This window comes from Geospiza fortis, unplaced genomic scaffold (genome assembly GCF_000277835.1).
Source record: "Geospiza fortis unplaced genomic scaffold, GeoFor_1.0 scaffold878, whole genome shotgun sequence".
NCBI lineage: Eukaryota > Metazoa > Chordata > Aves > Passeriformes > Thraupidae > Geospiza > Geospiza fortis.
Window position 1 is genome coordinate 497,576 of NW_005054471.1, and position 21,193 is coordinate 518,768.

Genomic DNA, 21,193 nt, shown 5'->3' on the forward strand with positions numbered 1-21,193 from the left:
CTTCCAGCTCAGGTTATTCTGTGGGTCTGTAGGAAGTCCCCCTGGTCCTGCCATGTGTGAAATGATGCTGTTGAACTGCATTACTGAGAGAGAAAAGGAGGCCGAGGGAGCCTGTTCATGGTTGGCCTTTAGGGCTAATACATCTTTGCTTCAGTTTTATAGACTGAAGCAAAGACTTTATAGACTTTATGTGCAAGCTTGGCCATTTGCTATGCTGGTGATTGTGTCCTTACTTCTGGCTTCTGTCTAGGGGCAGCTTAATACAGAATTGAATTACCTTTTAATTCCAAAACAGCTCTAAAGCTACGTTTTGTGTTCAGTTTGTGGCTTTGTTAAGTCATGGAAAGAAAGGGGTAAGAGGGAAAGCGTGTGAGGGAGCTGACAAACTGGGCAGGTCAGGGAAGTGATTTGGAGGGTTTCCACCAGGCTGTCTCTGACCAGAAGCTCATCAAGGAGCTTTAAAAATTACCTGGGTTAGCTTTCTGTCCCTGTTGTTTCCCAAAGTTTCCTGGCAGGAGAGAGTCCCAACCCACGCCTTAGGCTTTCCTGCTTGGTATTTGCTGTTTGTGCTCTCCTTCCTACAGTTGTTGGGGTTTGTCTGAGCGTCGTTGAGGTGCACAGATCTCTTTTGCCCTGTTATTTCAGCTGCAGCATGAGGAACCCCTGGAGAGATGCAGTGAGGGCAAATGGTGGTGATAACATATTTTAGATTGCTGCTGAAAGATGGGTAGTGCTTATCTGTCTAAACCGTACCCTTGTCTGCAGGAGAAATGACATCACTTCCATGCCTAGCTGACATGTAATTTTGTAGCACCTTTGTTTTTTCCTCTGCAGACCTGTCGGGTCAGAGCGCTGAAGCTGACCTTGCACATTTAGCTCCCTGGATGCTCTTTCTTGTACACTTTTATTCCATTTTTAATGCCTCCAATCCTTTTTGATCACTCTGAGTGCATCTGATATTGATCCAGCCCTCAGTTCTTAGGGAACTGTAGGTTCAGTTCTTCCATACTAAAACTTTTTTCTCTTATTTAGCAGAACCAAGCGGATTCTTGCTGTGTTCTTCTGCACTGCTGCATGTCAGGTGCTATCCAAACTTTCTCTCCAGCCTTTTGCAGCTTTTGTTTTGTGTAGAGTGTTGCTTGAAAAGTCTCCAGTTGTTACCCAGTTTCTCTACTGTTTGTTTTTGATCTGGTGTTCCAGGCTGTTTTTTTGGCTGTAATAGCAGTCCCTGCATCCCAAGGGACAGACACTTAGTTTCAGCAACATTTCACATAGCCAAAGTCTGGCAGTGGTTTATCAAAAGGCCTTGGGATTCACATCTTGTATGCAGAGGGAGGAGTTACAGTCACACTCTGGATAACCCAAATGATGAGTGTTGTGTCTCCCTGGTGTTCCTTAACTGAAATCTTGAAATCTGTTTGCTGGATTAATTACCAGTGGCCATGAGCTAAAGAGGAGGCGAAGTCCTTACAAGTAGGTTGTTGGTTTTTGTGCACTGTTTAACCATAATCTGCCCTGATAATGTATTTGTTCAGTTTGCTTACTGCTCCCTCAGTTTTCCTGGAAACTGCAGGCTTTTTAGGACTCACATTTTTAGATTCATTGTGGAATTCATGAGCCCTTTCTAGGATGTATCCAGCAGCTTTTATTGTGTCCTTTTTACCTCTTGCAGTCTTTAATAAAGAGAGGAAAAAGGTAAATTTCAATAGTGCTGGCAGTCGAGGAAAAAAATCTTCTACAACTTTTGTTCACTTAAAATAATCTTGCCTGTGGTTTGCAACATGTTTCCTGTGATACCAGTGTTTAGGGGAAGCTTGAAAACTTTTTGAAAGCAAGCTGGCTGCTCTCACAGGCTTGCTTGGTATTGTTTCCCCTTTTACGTGGCAGAGAAGGAAGCCAACACTGCATAGCCTGTCTTGGAAAAGCCTCTGCCTTGAGGTGGGGAGGAACCTGGGTAAAATCACACCATAGGTATGTTACCCCTCTCTGATGGACTCTTAAAAATGCAGTGAACATGCCAAGTGCTCCCATTTCCACTCAAGGATTGGTTTTTTTCTCATCATTCTGTCTCTAAAAGGGGGAGATGGAGCTGAAGTTATGGCTGCTGCCATTGTCCACAAAGCTCCCTACTTTTTGCCAGTGCTTGCTGCTTGCTTAGGTCAGGGGAAGACTGTTTTCATTTATTTTCTTTCAGAATCAAGTCAGACTATGCAAGGTTTTCTCTTCTGACCTTGGCACAGCTACACACTTGGAGAAAGTAGTCAGCCTACTGGGGGAAGCTACAGCACTCCACCCCTGTTGTGTGTGGCTAATGTACAGCTTTAAAGAGGTCCTCTAGAATAAGTTGGTTCCAATTCATATTCTATCACAGAGTGAATTATTTGCTGTATTAGATTTTGAAGGAGAACAGTTAATCTGCCCTTCTTCCATTTCCTTGATCTTTTACTTACTCCATTTTGTCAAGGGAAGTGAATTATCTCTTGTATTTCTTGGTGGTATTATAGGCCAGAGCTGCAGTGACTTTTGTGATGTTATGGAAAACAGCTAAAAACCCCCAACACAAAATCATTTTCTGTGAGCACTTGAATATTTCTACAGCTTGCTAGGTTTAACAAACAGGCATCGACCGGCTAAACTCTTACAGCTCTTCCTGTCAGGGTTGCCCCAGCATTGTCCTTTAATGCTGCTATTTATCTGGGATTTGACACCAAATAGACTTGAACTTGTTTTGTTGGCAGCAGTTACATGTGATTACAGATGACTCTGACTAATTCATTGAGGTGAAACATCTTACAGTCAGCAAGATCTCACTGACCACTTCTTTTCATAGATAGCTTCATAGCTGTATCCATTGGAAGCTCGTAGTTACATTTACTGGCAGAAAACATCTTCCCTTGAACTCTTGGAACTGGTCCCTGAGAAGTAATGTTCTCCTTTGTGCTACAAACATGTAGAGTTTATAAAAGACAAGACAACAAAGAAACTCTTAGAAAGTGGAGATGGAAACAAGGGGTGGCTGGGCAGGGCCAGTATCATGCAGGCTCATAAGCTGTGTTTTCTCTCCCAGCTCTAAAGCCGATGACTTATCGACTGCTATTCTGAAGCAGAAGAACAGGCCCAATCGGTTAATTGTTGACGAAGCCATCAATGAAGACAACAGTGTTGTGTCACTGTCCCAGGTGCGTCATCTGTGGAGGCAAAGCATTTAATCTGCTAATTTGCAAGCTGTTGCTGTCTATTAACTTGAAATGTAACTTTGCAACATGAGTACAAGTGTTTATGTCAGAAGCTACAGCTGTTACCACTGAGGGAGGGTTGTCTTGTTTCCTGACGCTCCTCCTTGACAAAATGCTTTTTGAGCCTCATTTTGTAGGATTCAGTTGAGCTTGTGCCCTTCCTCTGGTTTTGGGATTAGCTCTATACTACTGCAGTAGGGAGTCTCTGTCCTCTGGATTTAGTATATCACTTTGAAGATGTAATTTCCGAAGTCGAATAACTCTCCTTCAAGTACTTGAATTCCTGTTTTTTCAGAAGCTTGTTCTAACGCTTTGCTGTTTACAGGCAAAGATGGATGAACTGCAGCTGTTCAGAGGAGACACTGTCCTGCTCAAAGGAAAGAAGAGGAGAGAAGCAGTGTGCATTGTTCTGTCAGATGATACCTGCTCAGATGAGAAGATTCGCATGAATAGGGTTGTTCGCAACAACCTGAGAGTGCGCCTGGGTGATGTGATCAGGTGAGGACACAGTGTTACCTGTGGAAAACATTAGCAGCATCACACATTATCTCATAGTATCTGAGCTGCCCTCTTGCAAAAACAGGTTAAAACCTATTAGAAATGAATGCCAGAAAACAAGTGGAACAGACAAATAACAAGATAAAAATGCCCCAAGGATGTTTATATTCCAATTTTTGTTGTAAAAATCATTGTTAAATTAGGAATGCTTAAAAAATGTTCCAGGGATTTTGTTGTGCACCACTTGTGGGAAGTAGACTCATAAAATGATTTGAATAGAAAGGACCTTAAAAGTAGTAGTAAAACTTGGAAATACGTATCTCTACTTACAGGAGACAGGTTTCATTCTGTGATGGGAGCAGGTAGAACGGTAGCACATGAGCATTTCCTGGACATAAAAATGGTAGTTTGCAGGTTTAAATAAGGGAGGGCTAACAGCCTCTTGTCCTCCTGAGCATTGTCTCTGAGAAAATGAGAGCCAGGTTCTGACACCAGACTTTTTGAAGTAATATCTGTATTAATTTTTAAATGCAAAATGTGTTTCATGCAAACTTAGTAGATGAGAGAAATGAGGCTGTTCCACCCATCCCTCTACCTCTAAAAATGTGAGTTTTAAACAGCGCTGTAATTGGTTCAGAATGGTGCTTTGTGTCTTTGGATTTAAAGTAGAGGTGAATTCTTACTTTAGGCTGATGCGAGATTCCTGTTGGAGTCTCTTCTAGTGTGACAGCCCATGCTCTCGTCTTCTCTGTTAGCACTGTGTCTGTAGTGCTTCTCAGCTTCCCAAATGTGTCACCAGTTGTCTTGATTCATTGCAAGGTCAGGGAATTTTTACTCACTTGCCCTCAAAGTTTTTCTTGCCAATCTTTAACTGCTTATAGTGTTACTGTGTCCTGGTTTCTGCCAAAATCCAGATAATTATGCTAACACTTTCTGATTGTGGTGTGTCAAATATTTTCCTTCTGGGACAGTCTCTCTTTTACCCTTTTGCTATGTCCTCTCTGTAATGCACATGGTAAAAGAATCCATTAGGAGTCTCTAATAAAAGTCACATATCACATATGAAAAGCTGTGTGCTCAGCTGCAGTTCCTTGGCTTTTCTTAACTGGTGAAGCCAGTTTCTGCCACAGCTAGATACTTTGGGCTGTTGCTACAGTAGGCTGTTGTGCTACATTACAAAATAATAACTGTAGCATGTATTTAAAAGAGGAAAGGGCTTTCAGCCTTTAACCTACTCATTAGCCGTCAGGAAGTGGGACTGACCTACTCATGGCTGCTAAGGTGTTTACCCCTGGTTGGTACTGTGAGAGCCTTTGCTTGGAATCAGGTTTGTCAGCAATAGGGACTCTGGGCACTGCAGTGAGAGAGAAGAGGGAAGAAAGTGTTTTCCCCAACTCACTTTTCCTTGCATCTGGTTCTCCAGTAACTTGTTGATATAAAAACTGCCTCATGACTCTTACAGGTCTTTAGGCTATATTAGAGATGTGTGAATGTGGAGAGGGGGTCTGCAGAAGAGCAGAAGGGTAGGAGGAAGCTATTAAACTCTCCAGTGGTCTTGGACAGGGCTGAAAGGAGTGAAGGCAAGTAAGTGTTGTGCTGTGAAGACTAGCTCTTGGTATGATTTTTGCCTTGTCAGCACTGAAATATTTCTATGTGGGTTGGAAGTCTCACTGAGGCTTTTGATGGTCTTTGGATGTTCTTTCCTGGGAAGGGGCATGTCTTTTCTTGTCCAGGTGTAACACTGAGGTGTAAGTCCAGCACTAACTGGAGTTTTCTTCTTCTGCAGCATCCAACCTTGCCCAGATGTGAAATATGGCAAACGTATCCACGTGCTGCCTATTGATGACACAGTAGAAGGGATCACAGGGAATCTGTTTGAGGTCTACCTCAAGCCCTACTTCTTGGAAGCTTACAGACCTATCAGGAAAGGTAACAATGCCTGTCATTCAAGTCCTCATGGCCGCAAGTGTGAGCTAGTCCTGAGACTAAATACAGACAATTTCTAGAAGCTTGCACAGATCTCCATGAGGCATTAGATCAGCATCTGTAGGGGGAGATTTTGCTAGTGATGATACAAATTTTCCATAGTCATCAGAAGGAGTGATTGCTGCTGCTGGCTGGCAGAGCAGTTTGGTCGTTCTCCTACATTTTTTTTAGCTATATGAGATAGGAGAACATCAGAAAGGCTCAGGTGGAACTTGGGAGAAAATCTCATTAAACTAAGTTGCTACCATGTGATGTAATTGGTGAATTGCCTGCATATTAATCAATTGGTTTGGTTTACATTGTGGTTATCCAGTTTCATCAGAGTCCATCCTTCATTAATGTGGTAATTGAAGGGGACTCAGGTTCAGATCACCACATGTGGAGTGGCGGAGTCATCTGCTGTGAGGTGCTGAATGTGGTGATGTGCATATAGCTGCCATAGAAGTGATCATATGAACTCATGTAACAATTACTGTCATGTAATTTAGTTAATTTCCTACTCTCACCTAAAATCAAATCACCTTGACCCATACACTGGGCTTTTCCATCCTCTCACATCGCCCACAAAGTCCACCCAGGTCCTTGAGAAAAAGCAGAACAATGTGTAGAAAAGCAGAACCATGTGTGGGCTTGCCTTTGCCTGAGGCAGCAGTGACCCAGACTGTTTATCCCAGCATATTTTTTATGTGCACTGCAGGAACTTTGCCTCCTTCTACAGCATGTGAAAGTGTTGGTTGGGGAGGGCTAGTCCAGACAGCTTTTGCTAAATGTGTGTCCCAAAGTTTGCTGGTCCCACCAGCCTTTGCTCTCAATGGTCTCTTGTCGTGAGCAGACCATTGCATCATTTGGTTTTCAAGAGGCTGTTGCACAATAAGGAATGCAATACTCCCTCTGAAAATCACGCTTTGCCTGTCCCTGGGATGGAGTAGCTTCAGTGCCTGATATTTTGTCATCAGATCCAAAGACCTTTTTTTCCTCTTAGAGTATGGAATAATATGGAACAGGCTTCCAATGTGCTGGGCCAGGTGCCAGCACATTGCAGTGATTTGTGTCTCTCTGGAACTGCCAGCCTGACAGCACACCTTTTTCCACATATTTACTAGTTTTTCAGGATTTCACCCTTGTTCAGGAGTTCAGAATGTTTTAGATAATCACTGGCCTGGACACTTTCCCCTCTGGATGATGTTCTTATATATATTAACTGTAAACAAGACCTGAATCACATTCAGTGATGTACTGTTTCACAGCACCAAGCTTGCCAGAATTCCAGAAGCATTTGGACAATACCCTCAGGCACATGGTGTGATCCTTGGGCCTGTCCTGTGCAGGACCAGGAGTTGGACTCAGTGATCCCCATGGGTCCTTTCCAACTCGGGAAATTCTGTGATAAGAACCAGCCTGGCTTCAGGTGTTTTGAAAGGATGTTAAAAATCTTTAAAATGCTCAAATGCTACTGTAATCGGCCTGGCATTGGAAGACATCGGGAGATGTAGGAGAGGTGCAGTTACCAGTGGTTCCCAGTGGATGGCTTCCGAAATACAGAGCCGATGGCAGTGCTCAGTTCACTCCTCAGATTCGTCTCAGGACCAGCGGCTCCATCTCATCATAAGCCACTACTGCAAAGAACAACAGAAAGATCATGTTAGCCCAGGCAGCAAGGGCAATAAACCTCACCAGAGGGGACACCTACACTGAGGTGTTAAAAACACACCCTGAGAACAAGCACAAATAAACACCGTTACCAGCTACTATTATATACTGAATGCTTATACCAAATTTGGGTTAACATGTTCTGCTCAGATCTGTTGTTATGCCAACTCTTTTTCCCTTTGCTGGCTGCCAAGAAGGACTGTTGTCCTTTAATCCCAGCATGTGACTAAATACCAGATAGCTACTCGTTCACCACCCAGCCATGGGATGGGGAGCAGATCAGGAAAAAGGAAAAACCTGTGAGTTAAGAAGATTTTTGTAATTGAAACAAAGTAAAATATAATAATAATAATAATAATAGTAGTAGTTAGTAGTACTGGAATGGATGGGGGATGAAACATGGGGGATAAAAAAGACTGGTGTTGCATGACACCTGAGATAGTTGCTCACCACCTGATGAATGATGCCCAGCCGGTCCCTCATCAGTATGTGATGTCTCTCAGTGAAATCCCCACAGTTCATGCACCGGGCATGGTGTTTTACAGCATGGGATATCCCTCTGGGCAGTTTGGGTCAGCTCTCCTGGCCGTGCCCCCTCCTGCTTTCTTGTGCACCTGCTCCCTGGCAGAGCGTGGGAAACTGAGCAGTCCTTGAGTTAGGGTAAACACTGCTGAGCAGCAGCTGAAACATCAGTGTGTTATCAGCATTATTCTCAGCAGAATCCAAATCACAGCACCCAAGCAGCTGCTGGGGAGAAAATTAACTCTATCCCAGATGAAACCAAGACATGTATACCAGCTGGCACCCTGAGTAAATTCATTATTTGGAGTAATTTAAGGAATAATTGGGAGGTGAGTAGAAAACCAAGCAGACTTTTGGGGTTGTGTTCATAACACTTCTGATGTACCATAGATGGAAGTACACTATAGACACAAGTCGAAGTTATCCAGGGTCTGTCAGCCAGGAGTCACAGTACAGTGTTACATATTATTCTGCTTCTGGAGACAAACAGTTATAACTAGTATCAACTAGTTACAATAAATTCAAAATGAATTTTATTGGGTTGGGGTTTTTTTCCCTGTTCTGAAAATGCTAAATTGAAACTGAATGGGGAAAAAGTGACTTTTTGCCTTTGTGGTTTGTATTTGGGCAGCATATTCTTTTCCATTGTTTGCTGTTTTTTACTGGATGAAATTTGAGAACTGAAACAGTGCTCAGGCTGTTGCAGTGGATGCAGCTCTTGAGTTTAACATGCAAAGCAGTGTTATAAATGCCACAGTCCCTGCCTGTGTGACTAACTTCCTTAATCTCTGGGGCTTCTGGTTGTACAGGGGTTGCCATTTTGCAGATGTGGGTTGCAGCAGGCCACTGACGTGTGGGGTTTTACAGGTGACATCTTCTTGGTGCGTGGAGGGATGCGTGCAGTGGAGTTCAAAGTGGTGGAGACAGATCCAAGCCCGTACTGCATAGTAGCTCCAGACACAGTGATCCATTGTGAGGGAGAGCCCATCAAAAGAGAGGTGAGCAGAACCCTGCCATGTGGTGCTCCTGCTGGATCTCCTCTGTCCAAAGCTTGTTTCTGGGACAGTGCTTGAGGGCCACAGGTTTGCAGTTCCTATTTTGACATTTTATCTACTGAATGTAATGGTCAGAAACTCTGGTTTCAGGAGATGTGTTGCTGCTGAAGGTAGTCAGACAAAGGTACTCCCAGTGTCTTCCTCATATGCTGAAAGCACCAGGGGGTAGGTTTGCTGATGAGATGCCGTGCATTGGCAGCAGCTGTTCTGCATCTGCTTCCAGATATTTCACACTGTGCTTGGATGCATCTTTTGATTCCAGTGTTCCCTTGATCCGTAGCAGAGAGAGCTTACAATGGTGCTAAATTTCATGCCATGTGAAAAGAAAGTGATGGGCACTTTTTCCGAGAGAAATTTGAAATCTTCAAATGGTTTACATTAAAAAAATAAAAATTCCCCAGTCCGTTAAGGTGTCTAGCCTTGAATGTTGCAACCTTGTGGCTGCCTGAGGGGCTTGTCTGACAGGTTTTGGCAACCTTACTGTACAGAGTAGGATATCTGAGGGAAATTAGGTGAGGTGGGTGTGTACTTCATAGAATAAGTACCTTTTTCTGCCTGCAAATAGTGTGAGTGCTGGTTTGTTGTAAGCTGCCTTCTGAAAAACACCTCTGTGACCCTTGGGAGACTTCTCTTGGGCGCTCCATGCATCCCACTTGGCCTCTTCAGGCCACAGCAGAGATAGATAGGAGTAAGTTCAGCCTAGGCCACAAAAACTATGAGGAGCTGGTGGTCAAGAATGAAGGAGGAGGGACTGGGATCATTGCATGATGCAGCCTGGAGAAGTGAAGGCAAAGGCCTACTGGCAACTGCCTGATGGGAAGGGATAGATGACCAGGCTTCTTCTGAGAGCTGTGCCCAGGGACATGACTGGACACACATAAGCTCGATTAAAGGAAATTCCGAGTAGATACTTGGAAAAATGTTTCCCCCATTCTTGGAGCAGAGCCCAGAGAGGGCAGAAATCTCCAAAACTGAGACCTTCAGTGCTTGTTAGGTCCAGCCCCTGCTTGAAACAGGTGGGACTTGAACTGAGCCTCTCTGAGGTTCTAGGCTATGTTATTATTTTAGTGTAGCCTATATAACTGAGGCCAGTAAAGGTTTGGACAGGTGAATGGATGGATACTGTGAGGGAAGAGTTGGTATGATCTTTTCCGTATGTCTGGACCTTAACATTCTCTGCTAATTGGAGTCAGTCTCAAAAGGTAACATTGCACCTCAGTAGCTGGCAGCTAGAATGTGCCATATAGGTAGATAGCATTTACTCTAAGGAGTAAGTATATTTTATACTGACATTGTCTCTTGTTACTTCCATTAGCCCCATCAAAGAGTCACAGAGCTTGTTTTGTGTTAGAATCTGTAGGGAACCTGGCAGCAGAGGCTGTCATTCCAGAGGGTGGGCTTCAGTGAAGTCTGAGTACATGCAGGTAATTCTCTTTATATGTCTGGGAAGACAGAGCTAAGAAACAGTTATAGAAGACTTCAGGAAGACTCGAAAGGGAGAATCTCAAGACAGGCAAGAAATGTCTAAAAAGCCATATTCCTGGCTTCTGTAGACTGGGAGGGGTTGTTGAGCTATTGTTTTCACTCAGATGTTTGATGTGTTTCCTCCCGGGCAGGATGAAGAGGAGTCACTGAATGAGGTGGGCTATGATGACATTGGTGGCTGCCGGAAGCAGCTGGCTCAAATCAAGGAGATGGTGGAGCTTCCCCTCCGACACCCTGCTCTCTTCAAGGCCATAGGGGTGAAGGTATGTCCCCACATGCGGGTGGATAATTGGGCTTGCCCTGGGACATGTCTCTCCACGACAGAGATTTAGGAGGTATTGGAGAGGGGAATAAATAATTTGTGGTGTGGGTTTTTGGGGTTTTTTTTAATGCTAGTCTTTGGAAGGTATTTGTGTACGTGTTCTGGACACAGACTGAAACACTGGCAGCTTGTAAAGCAGAGTGATGCTTTGAATCAGCACTGCCAGTTACTGGCAAGGTTTTTGTTGTGTGTTGTGTGAAGTAGTAAAGGGTGTTGATAGCAGTGGTGACATGGCAGCTGTTCCATGAGTTTGCATCACAATTTCAGACTGGCATTATCAAATGCTTACAGATTCACTGTGAAGCTGCTTAAGCAGTCAGATACTCACAGCCTAACTCCCTTGCCTTTGTCCTCAGCCTCCACGTGGGATCCTGCTGTATGGTCCTCCTGGCACTGGTAAAACACTGATTGCCCGAGCGGTGGCCAACGAAACAGGGGCTTTCTTCTTCCTGATCAATGGTAAGTTTTGTGGCTCCTTTGGCTTCAGGTCTGCTGTGTGCTCACTTGTCCATCTTATGGTAAGGAATGGTGTAAACAGGGCTTGTAGGGCCACACTGTCCTCCTGACATCCTTCCTTACCTCTTTCAAGCGTGCCTCTGGGGTCACTTGGAAGCCCTTTGTGTGAAACTATGTGTAGTCGCACTTCCCTGAAGCTTGATTGTGTTGTAGCAGGGTGCTTGGAAGATTGTGCTGAGACACAGGGATTTGGTGTCTGTCAGTCCATTTGTGTTAGGGAAGGCAGAACTGGCAGGGCTTCTGGCTTTGCTCCCACCATGTTCTGTTCAGAAAAGAAGCTGCTGCTCTGGATTCCTCTTTCCCCTCAAGTAAAGCACAAAGACCTCTTGTTTCTCAGTACATTATTTGGAAGGAACTTCCCTGAAAACTATAATGAGATCCTTTGAATTTAGCTACAAGTGACAGAACTCCTATTGATAAGTCTCACCTGTAGCACTTGAGGTGGCTACTAGTTGATACCTAGTAAGGACTAGATTCTGAATTTTCCACACTGCTTTTCTGTCCCATTTTAGTCAGTGCTGGAATAAGAGAACATTTTTACTGAAGGAATGCAGCTTTTCTTCTCTGATTTCAATCATGTGACAGCATAACACAGCACAGCAATGACCAGCAGTAGGATTAGGGACTTGCTTTTATCTCAAGAGAGTGGATGTAAATGGGCTAATTTTAGCCACATGTCACCCTGTCATATATTTCCTCAAGTGTGTGGAAGCTGTCACTGAATGCTAATGCACCAGCCGTTTCTTTAGATGCTTGTACATCTATTGCATAATGAAAATGACGCTGTCAGAGTTAGCCATGCATTTACTGCCTGCTGGCCGTGATCTGGAGCTGCAGGCAGTGCTGCAGACAGAACTGATAAGAGCTGGTGAGTTACCTGTAATGAAATACTCAGAGCACCTGCCCACACCTGTGTCTCTGCAGCTGGCAGCTTGTCTGTGCCTGAGGGTCAGGTTTATTTTTCTTGGATCCTTCAGAAGCATATTTTCTCTTCATTACCACTGCCATCAGCATGATAGCAAAATTTGTAAAAACAGGATAAATCTCTAAACCTGCACTAGTGTTCAGCAGTTGTAGATGTCAGGGGAATGCTGTCCATCTGTTTGGGATCAATGTGGTTACACACTTTAATTTTATATTTAACCTTTGAAAGGAGATGGGGCTTGTGTGTTTGTTCATTTATGGTTGGTTGTTTTGACTTTTTAAGCTAGTTTATAGGATCATACAGAGGTAAATGTATACGTGTGTAATGTAAGCTAAAGATGGCTTCATAGAGCTTTTTCCTTCCCTATCCGGGTAATTCATCACCTTATAATTTGATTGCTTCTCTTGCAAGCTAGGACTGGCATTAACTGTGTGTGGTGGCACATTACAGAGAAGCTCACCAAGTGTGAAATAGGGTAAGGAAAGAGGCAGCTAAAGGTAGCTCATTGTCTAGTGCTGCATTCTCTTAGAGTAAACTGGAAACACCAAAATAATGATAGAAACTAATTCTGCATGCTGGTCTTGTCTTTCAGCTGCAGATTTAGTGAATTTGATTGATAGTATTTGCTTTGGCTTGAAATATAGCTTGTCCCATGTGGATGTTGTACTAAAAATATTCAGCTGCGTGTTTTTGGGGCTAGCTGCCTCTCTTCTGAGTGGCACAGCATTGCTGTCTTTTAGGTCCTGAGATCATGAGCAAGCTGGCTGGTGAGTCTGAGAGCAACCTGAGGAAAGCCTTTGAAGAAGCAGAGAAGAATGCTCCTGCCATCATCTTCATTGATGAATTGGATGCCATTGCTCCTAAGAGAGAGAAGGTAAAGAGAGCCTGTAGGAGGTAAATTAGCATGTCCCTTTTTTTGATAGCAGCTGGCATGAGTCTCTGCATTTTACTACAGAGTAAAGCAGCATTTCTTTAACACCTGAATTCAGTTGGACGCCAGGAGCATTAGATACAGTTCAGGACATTTGTTACCATGCTGTGCCTGCTGTCTCTGCCAGCTCCCATGCAATGCTGGCTGCCGTGCTCCTTGTAGAGCTGTTGGTGCCAGCGCTGCTCTCTGTCCCCACAGACACATGGGGAGGTGGAACGTCGCATCGTGTCTCAGCTGCTGACCCTCATGGACGGGCTGAAGCAGAGGGCACACGTGATCGTGATGGCAGCCACCAACAGACCCAACAGCATCGACCCAGCGCTCCGGCGATTCGGTAACCGCCCCTGCCCCCTCTTCCCCGTGTGTCACACACTTTGTGACAGGCCCCCTTCAGGGGCCCCCTAAGGACTGAGCAGAAAGTCGTGCTGAACATGTGTTACATAAACTATTGACTTGTCTCCAGCTCCTTGCTAGAAAGTATTTTCCGGGCGTGAAGCCTTTGATGTCGTTTTCTGTGCCATGTTAGGTGAGAATGTGTAGAAATAATATTTTGAAGTGGGAAAAGTGTGCTAGCCTGTATTAGGTGAAGCTATTTCAGGACACACTTAAGGAGGAAATGCCTAAGGGGATGTTCATGCATTACATGGCAGAAGGCTGTGAATTATCTGATTTGGGTTTCTTTTATTAATGAACAGTACAGTAGTTTCTGAGACTCAGGTCTTCAAAACATGAATATCTGGTGTGTGACCAGTTGGTAGAATCTGTAATAGCAAACCTATCAACTGTGCAGGGGGAACTGGCCTCTTAAATGTGTAGTGAGCCATTTGAAAGCACAGCTGTGGCTGGAGGAAAAATAGAGGTGTACACATCTTAGTGAATATTTCAGTGATGCCCTGTTTTCCTCATGTGTTTCACTACTTGGGTAATGCTGTGAAAGTTCTAAAAAATTAAATCTCTCAGTATTTTTGGACTCTTGTAAAAAGAACACAAAGGTAGAAATAAAAATGTCTCATGGTATGTTGGTTCAGTGAAGTCTATATCCCAAAAATGCAGCTCAGAAGAAGTTACTAAATGTGCAGTCCTCTGTGCTGTATAATCCCAAGGTCTTACTGTTAGTCTCACAGTAGTCTCACTTGCCCTAAATGCCTCATACCTTTCCTCTGTCTCTGATCTGTCTCTTCTACTGTGCTGATAGATGTTGCAGGCAAACCCAAAACTCTGTCATTTTCTGATATTTTGTGGAAAACATCACCTTGCTCAGTCAGAGGAAGGCAGCAGCTCCTGTGATGTGCAGAATCAGCAGCTCAATGTGTGCTTGTGCTCCCCAGGTCGTTTTGACAGAGAGGTAGATATTGGTATCCCTGATGCCACTGGGCGCCTGGAGATCCTGCAGATCCACACAAAAAATATGAAACTGGCTGATGATGTGGATCTGGAGCAGGTGAGTAGTGTGCCATTAGGAAAGCTTGTCTCGTTTCCAGTGTTCTGTTTCATAATGGAAGTATTGTTACGGCTTGATTGTACAAGTGGAGTGGCTCAATTAGGACAGCCTGGAACTGCATGGATGGGTGATCCCTGAGATTTCGTCTGACCAGTTTACCAGTGACCAAAAGTCCTCACTCACTAGTTAGGAATGGCATGGCTAAGTGTATCATTCCAATCTGGAAGTGCCTTGCCACTGTCATCCTGGGATTGTTTGCTATGTCATTGCCTTTAAAGGTACAGCAGCCCTGAAGAAGCTCACACACAGCTGGGTGAGCATTGTGGTGTCACTGCACCACCTGTAAGCTGGATGGTTCCTGTCATCTCTGTCCTGAATGAAGAACTTCAGTTCTCAGGGTTACCTTTTTAAATTCCAGACGCAGATTGGATCTCTAGTAGGCAGTAGAAGGCACAGTGTCTTTGCCTGACTGTTAGCACTTGTCTTGAATGTGCAGCAAAGCCCTGATGTTGCTCTCCTCCCTTCCCAGTGAGGGACCAGTGCATGTGTTGCCCTTGCTTGTATCCCTGTGAGTCATGGTCAGTGCTCTGCTTCCAGGTGGCAAACGAGACCCATGGCCATGTTGGTGCTGACTTGGCTGCTCTTTGCTCAGAAGCTGCTCTTCAGGCAATCAGAAAGAAGATGGATCTCATAGACCTAGAAGATGAAACCATTGATGCTGAAGTGATGAACTCTCTGGCAGTGACCATGGATGACTTCAGGGTAATGCAGGAGTGCCCCATATTCTTATGGGTGCAATTAATTGCCTCTCTGAAGCAAAAGGGTGTAACATGTTAGAATTCATATAATACCCTTTCTTCTAACAACAGTGGGCTCTAAGCCAGAGCAATCCTTCTGCTCTTCGGGAGACTGTGGTGGAGGTGCCACAAGTTACCTGGGAAGATATTGGTGGCCTAGAAGATGTAAAGAGGGAACTCCAGGAGCTTGTACAGGTAAGGCTTTACAACAGATTATTTGCTTAGCCAGCTTAAAAATACAATAATAATATCTAGAATATCTTTAGTTTCTTGTTTGGACTGCAAACAGAGTAAATGTACAGGCTTTATGGCATTTATTCTAATGGACTGTAAATACCATGCTGTTCCATCTTAGTGAACTTGGGGAGGAAGGCGCTGGGAAGCAGCATTATGTTTTCCTGAGCTGAGTCTGCAGTGGCATTTTATGTGGGTGTTGTGCAACATGCATAAACAGCCACAGTTCTGCCTCTTAAGTGGAGACCAGCAGTGGGACCACTGCTGAGAATCATCCTACATGGTAGCTGTTTCTGCCAGGCAGTGGATGAAGGTGCTCATACAGAGAGCTTCTGAAGGGCTCCCCATCAGCCTTAGCACGGGGACAGGTGAGAAGTAATTGTGAAGCCCTCTAGAAAAGGAAAGAACAGTTGAACAAAATGTTGCAAATTACCTATGGAAACTCCAGGTGTCTAGGTGTCTGAGCTGGCAGTTTGAATTGGATACATTCCTGCTTTCAGCTGGCACTGTAGAAACATCCTGTCTGTGAATAAAAGAATCTAAATTTTCAGTCTAACTTTCTGATGTTAAAATCATCACCTGTCTTGTATATGACCTCGTTGCTGAGGATAAAGGCTCACATCAGACACCTTGCTGTCTCTGGAGAGCAGAGCAAATAGGTTAGGTAATGAGCTGTTCCCTTTTGCTTCTGCAGGGCAGAGTGAAGCTGAGGTTAAGTGTGCTGGAAAGTACTGAACTGGTACTTGGGAAAGTACTGAACTGTACTTAGTTCCTAGAGATAAATAGGTTGTTTTAGGCACCTTTCCAAGGCAGTGTCCACTTGAAAACTGCAGTGGCACCTGGCAGGATCTTGTGTTTAATCCACCAGAAATCTCAGATAGTGCTTCTGGTAGAACCAAAACTGAGAAATGTATTCCTTCCTGTGGCAGAGGACTTGGGTTTGGATGGTCTTTTGAAGGTCCCTTGATGTGCAAACCATTCTGTACTTCCAAGGTAGCCTGTTGTGGCTCATCATGGGAGGTTTTGTTTTGTTCTCTTTCAGTATCCTGTGGAGCACCCAGACAAGTTCCTCAAATTTGGCATGACCCCATCAAAAGGGGTTCTGTTCTATGGGCCACCTGGTTGTGGTAAGACACTCCTGGCCAAAGCCATTGCTAATGAATGCCAGGCAAACTTCATTTCCATCAAGGGGCCGGAATTGCTCACCATGTGGTTTGGTGAGTCTGAAGCCAACGTGCGCGAGATCTTTGACAAGGTAAGTGTTTCTCCTACTCTCTGTGCTGTCTTTGTGCTGAGGTATCCCCAGAACTTTCTCTCTACTGAATCCGTCTTACTGGTTCTTCTTTGTGTCTTCTATGTGTTTTCCCACTTGCACTGAGAGCAGGAGCTCTTTCCTGCTGTTGGAATTAATCCTCTTCAGCAACATAGCTCTTGAAACTCTTTTCTCTGACTGCAGTCGGCATCTGTCAGTAGAGGGTGATAAGTTCCCCAGTGCCTGTGGCAGAGGCTATGGTTAGGAGGGCACATGTATGCTCCACACCCCTGGAAACTTCGATTAGCACCTCATTAACTGTCATCATCTACAGATTTTCAGAATATCCTATGGGTTCTTGTCCTGCAATATACACAGTTTAGAAAGGAGCTCACTGCTGTTTAGTTGTCCCATAGAGTCATCTCCTGTCCCAGAAGGTGTCTGCATGGATTATCATGTGAATCCTTGCTCCTGTGGTGTATTAGAAAAAAGTTGGCAGGAGAGTGGAGAAAAATCGAGGTGGAAGGGAACCTCAGAGACTGTTTAGTTCAACTGTTTGTCCAGAGCAGGGACATAACTTTGAAATTTCATTAGCTCAGTGCATTGAGTTCTGGACATGTGTGAAGGGTGGAGAATCCCTGACCTCTCTGGGCCTGTGTGCTGGTGTTGGAGCACTCTTATTGTGACCAATTTGTTCCTTATTTCTTACTGGGATTTTCTCAGCTGCTCACAGCTGTGTCTCCAGGTCAGGAGACTCCCAACACCCTCCAGGCTAGGGGCTGGAGAGCTGTGCAGGGGTGAGGGCTGCAGCAGCCACCTCCTTGTGCCTGTGGTCTTTCCTCCTTTCACTGCACACTGTGAAGAAAGATCCAGCTCCCCATAACTACGCATTAGGTAGCTGAAGACAGCAATTGGATTTCTCCTTTCCATTTGGATATATCTCATCTGCTTCAGTGCCTGAAGAACCAGTTGACATCTTCTGGTCTTGCAGGGAGAGTTCTAGTCCAGCAAAACGACTCAATTTTTCACTCTAGGCGTTGGAATTACTGCTTTTCTGCCTGGTTCGCAATGTTCCCACTTCAGGGAAATCCAAATTGTTCTTCAGGAGAATTTAGTGAGGGGTTGTGTGGCAAGAGACTGCTCTGGAGCAGCTCTTCCAAGCTCTCCTTGTGAAGAGCTTCTGTTTCTCTTGAGCTGTGTTAATGGTGAGGAAGGCTTAGTGTGGAGTCAGCATGCTCCTTGTTGGGCAGTATTAGCATGGGATAATGGTGCCTACTGCTTTTTGCAGGCTCGCCAGGCAGCCCCATGTGTGCTCTTCTTTGATGAGCTGGACTCCATCGCCAAGGCCCGAGGTGGGAATATCGGTGACGGCGGTGGTGCTGCAGATCGTGTCATCAACCAGATCCTGACCGAGATGGACGGCATGTCCACCAAGAAAAACGTCTTCATCATCGGTGCCACCAACAGGCCAGACATCATTGACCCAGCCATCCTGCGCCCCGGCCGCCTGGATCAGCTCATCTACATCCCCCTGCCTGACGAGAAGTCCAGGGTTGCAATCCTTAAAGCCAATCTGAGGAAATCACCAGTTGCAAAGGTAGAATCTGCACCCTCACTGCTTCTGGCTTGGGTTTGCTGTGTGCTGCTGTATGTTCCTCACAAGCTGTGGATAGCACAGAGGTCTGGAGGCTCATTCATGTAGTAGAATGGGAGAGGAAGCTGGAGCTCTGAGTTTAGGTGTCAGCAAAGCCATAAATTGGTTTGTAGGCATAGCAGCTCCTTGTCACAAAATAGGGTTCTGCTCGTGGTGCAGGATCAGAAAACCCTATTTTGGTGAGGTGGGAAAGATTCTTGCACTCTGGGAAAGAAGAAAAAAAGTGTAAAACATACAGGTGTGAAATATGAATTGAAGAGGAGCAGTTGCAGTGAGTTGTTGCTGAGCACTGTCATAGGCAAGAGCTGTGTCCCTTACCTGGATAGAGGCAATAATGCAGCTAAGAGTTAATCAAAGAAAAACATACATGAAGTGGGAGCCCAAGCTTTTCTATGCCAAGCTTACCTACTTAGTTTCAAAGAAGGTTGCGGTAGTACCCTCTCAACTGAGGGGGAGGAGAGGAGGAGGTCGGCTGTCTTGGTCTGCTTGTACCCCATCTCTATTTCCAGTCTGATGGTGTTTTGCTTGACTCCTCATGCTGAGACCTGAGCAAGTCATACCCTAAATCTGTAAGTGCAGAGGCATTTACAGCCACTTTGTGGATTCTTGGTGGGTGTGAGGAGTGTAGCCTGCTTTCATATGTGGTTAACTTTTCTTGAAAACGAGAATCTCAACAGCTGATCTTTCCAAAATTGGCCATAGTTAAGACAGCACCTTGATACCCGGGGATCTAAAGATACCTCTCTGTCACTTGGGTATATGAGGTGTAAAGGAATGGCCTCTCTTTTTTATTATTCTCTAGGATGTTGACCTGGATTTCCTGGCGAAGATGACCAATGGCTTCTCAGGGGCTGACCTGACAGAAATTTGCCAGCGTGCCTGCAAACTGGCCATCCGCGAATCCATTGAGAGTGAGATCAGGCGAGAGCGTGAGAGGCAAACCAACCCTTCTGCCATGGTGAGTGGTACACCGAGCTCTCCCATCCCACATGCCTGAGGTGTGAAGTGTTCCTCTGTCATCCTTGGGGATGAGTGGGCTCTTGTGCAGAGCGTGGAGCTGGAGCACTTTGTTCTCTTCTTGTGGGAGGTTGAGGACCCTCCTGGGATGCCTCATGGTCAGCATTGCTCAGGAGGTGCATTCTGCAGCCCTGACTCATGCACACCTCTCCAGCCCCCGCCGTGGAGGGTGTTGGGAGCCTCCTAACCTGGAGGGAAGCTGTGAGCAGCTCTTGGGCCCGTGGAGCTTGGCACACAGCTCACCTGGTCCCTCTGTCCTGCTGCAGGAGGTGGAGGAGGACGATCCTGTTCACGAGATCCGCAGGGATCACTTTGAGGAGGCCATGCGCTTTGCCCGCCGCTCTGTCAGTGACAACGACATCAGGAAATATGAGATGTTTGCACAGACCCTACAGCAGAGCCGTGGCTTTGGCAGTTTCAGGTACCTGTGGGGTGTGAGGGCTGCGCAGTGTGGCTCAGCCAGCCCCCGAGCACAGCCCTGGGGCAGCTTTCTGATGGGTTCTGGGCAGGAAACCTCTTTTGCACTGTGCATTCCCATTCAACCTTGAGTATAGAGCACCAAGACACAGCGTGGTGGCTGTAGGCTGTGCTGCACGTTGGTTGTAGCTGCTCTGTTGGTGCACCCAAAGTCCCTCTTTTCCTTTACCTCAAGCAAGGTTTTACAGCCAGCAGCCATGAGCCCTCTGACCTTCCCTAAGGCGTCATCCCATTCCTTCTTAGTTGTCACTGGGGTTTGGCACAGAGGGAGGGTATGGCACTGAGCTGCAAGGAGGCTTTTGAACAGCTTCTCTTCTCTCCTGTCCTGTGCTGCTGCATGCAGGTTCCCCTCAGGCAACCAGGGCGGCGCTGGCCCGAGCCAAGGCACAGGAGGTGGCAGTGGGGGCAACGTGTACAGCGAAGACAATGACGACGATCTCTACGGTTAACTCGCTGCCTGCCCTCAGTGGACCAAACTCCACACCAGGCCACGTTGTACAGGGAAAAATCCAATGTTCAGTGGACTCTTGGCTTCTTCATTCCTCAGTCAGAACAGTGTAGCTGCACGTGAGACTTTGTACAGGGAATGTTTTCTGCAAACACAAATCCAGAGCGGTGTTCAGTTGGGAGGCAGACAGTGAATTAACAAGGAGGGGAACTGACTTAATTTCTGAGAAATTTCTGTTCTAGTTTATGTGGCAGAATCAGCAGCTTTAGCAAGGGTACAACGCTAGCCTGTATTAAAAAAAAATAAAACCCCACAAAAAATAATAAAAAAAATTAATAAAAATCCCACAAAACTCTAGCAAGGTCCTGGCAGTTCCTTTGTGTGTTGCTGGTGCTGTGTGTCTGGTGCTGTGTGAGCTCTCTGTGCTCCAGTGGAGCCCATCTGTGTGAATGTTCCCCTGCTGTGGACAGGGCTGCTCTTCATGCTTAACACCTCTTAGCTCTGTTAATGGAAGAAATGGGTTTGGCAGTGTCTCTGCCCTGCCCTGGCTTGCAGGGGGAGCCTGGCAGCAGGTACCTGCTGTTGCTCTTCCAAGGCTGGCCTGGAGCTGTCAGATCTCTTGCTGCTGTGGCTCTGCAGCAAAGGATCTCTCCAAGAATCCCTGTCTCATCCAGGCATGAGGGGCACTTGGGGTGTCTCAGGTTGTGGCTCAGTGTGACACCACTGTGGCTGGGGAGAGAGGACCTT

At 45.6% G+C, this 21,193-nt stretch overlaps 1 protein-coding gene across 1 annotated transcript; it reads left to right on the forward strand.

Moving 5' to 3' along the window:
- Positions 1-3,045: 3,045 nt before the first annotated feature.
- On the forward strand, positions 3,046-20,803 carry VCP (valosin containing protein). The gene is made up of 16 exons (XM_014309947.2): positions 3,046-3,179; positions 3,562-3,734; positions 5,521-5,663; positions 8,760-8,890; positions 10,564-10,695; positions 11,111-11,213; positions 12,936-13,069; positions 13,325-13,460; positions 14,455-14,567; positions 15,165-15,329; positions 15,437-15,559; positions 16,641-16,853; positions 18,139-18,447; positions 19,307-19,462; positions 19,788-19,942; positions 20,342-20,803. Exons 2-16 carry the CDS (start codon positions 3,568-3,570, stop codon positions 20,445-20,447), a joined length of 2,286 nt encoding a protein of 761 aa, XP_014165422.1. The 5' UTR covers positions 3,046-3,179; positions 3,562-3,567; the 3' UTR covers positions 20,448-20,803.
- Positions 20,804-21,193: the final 390 nt, after the last annotated feature.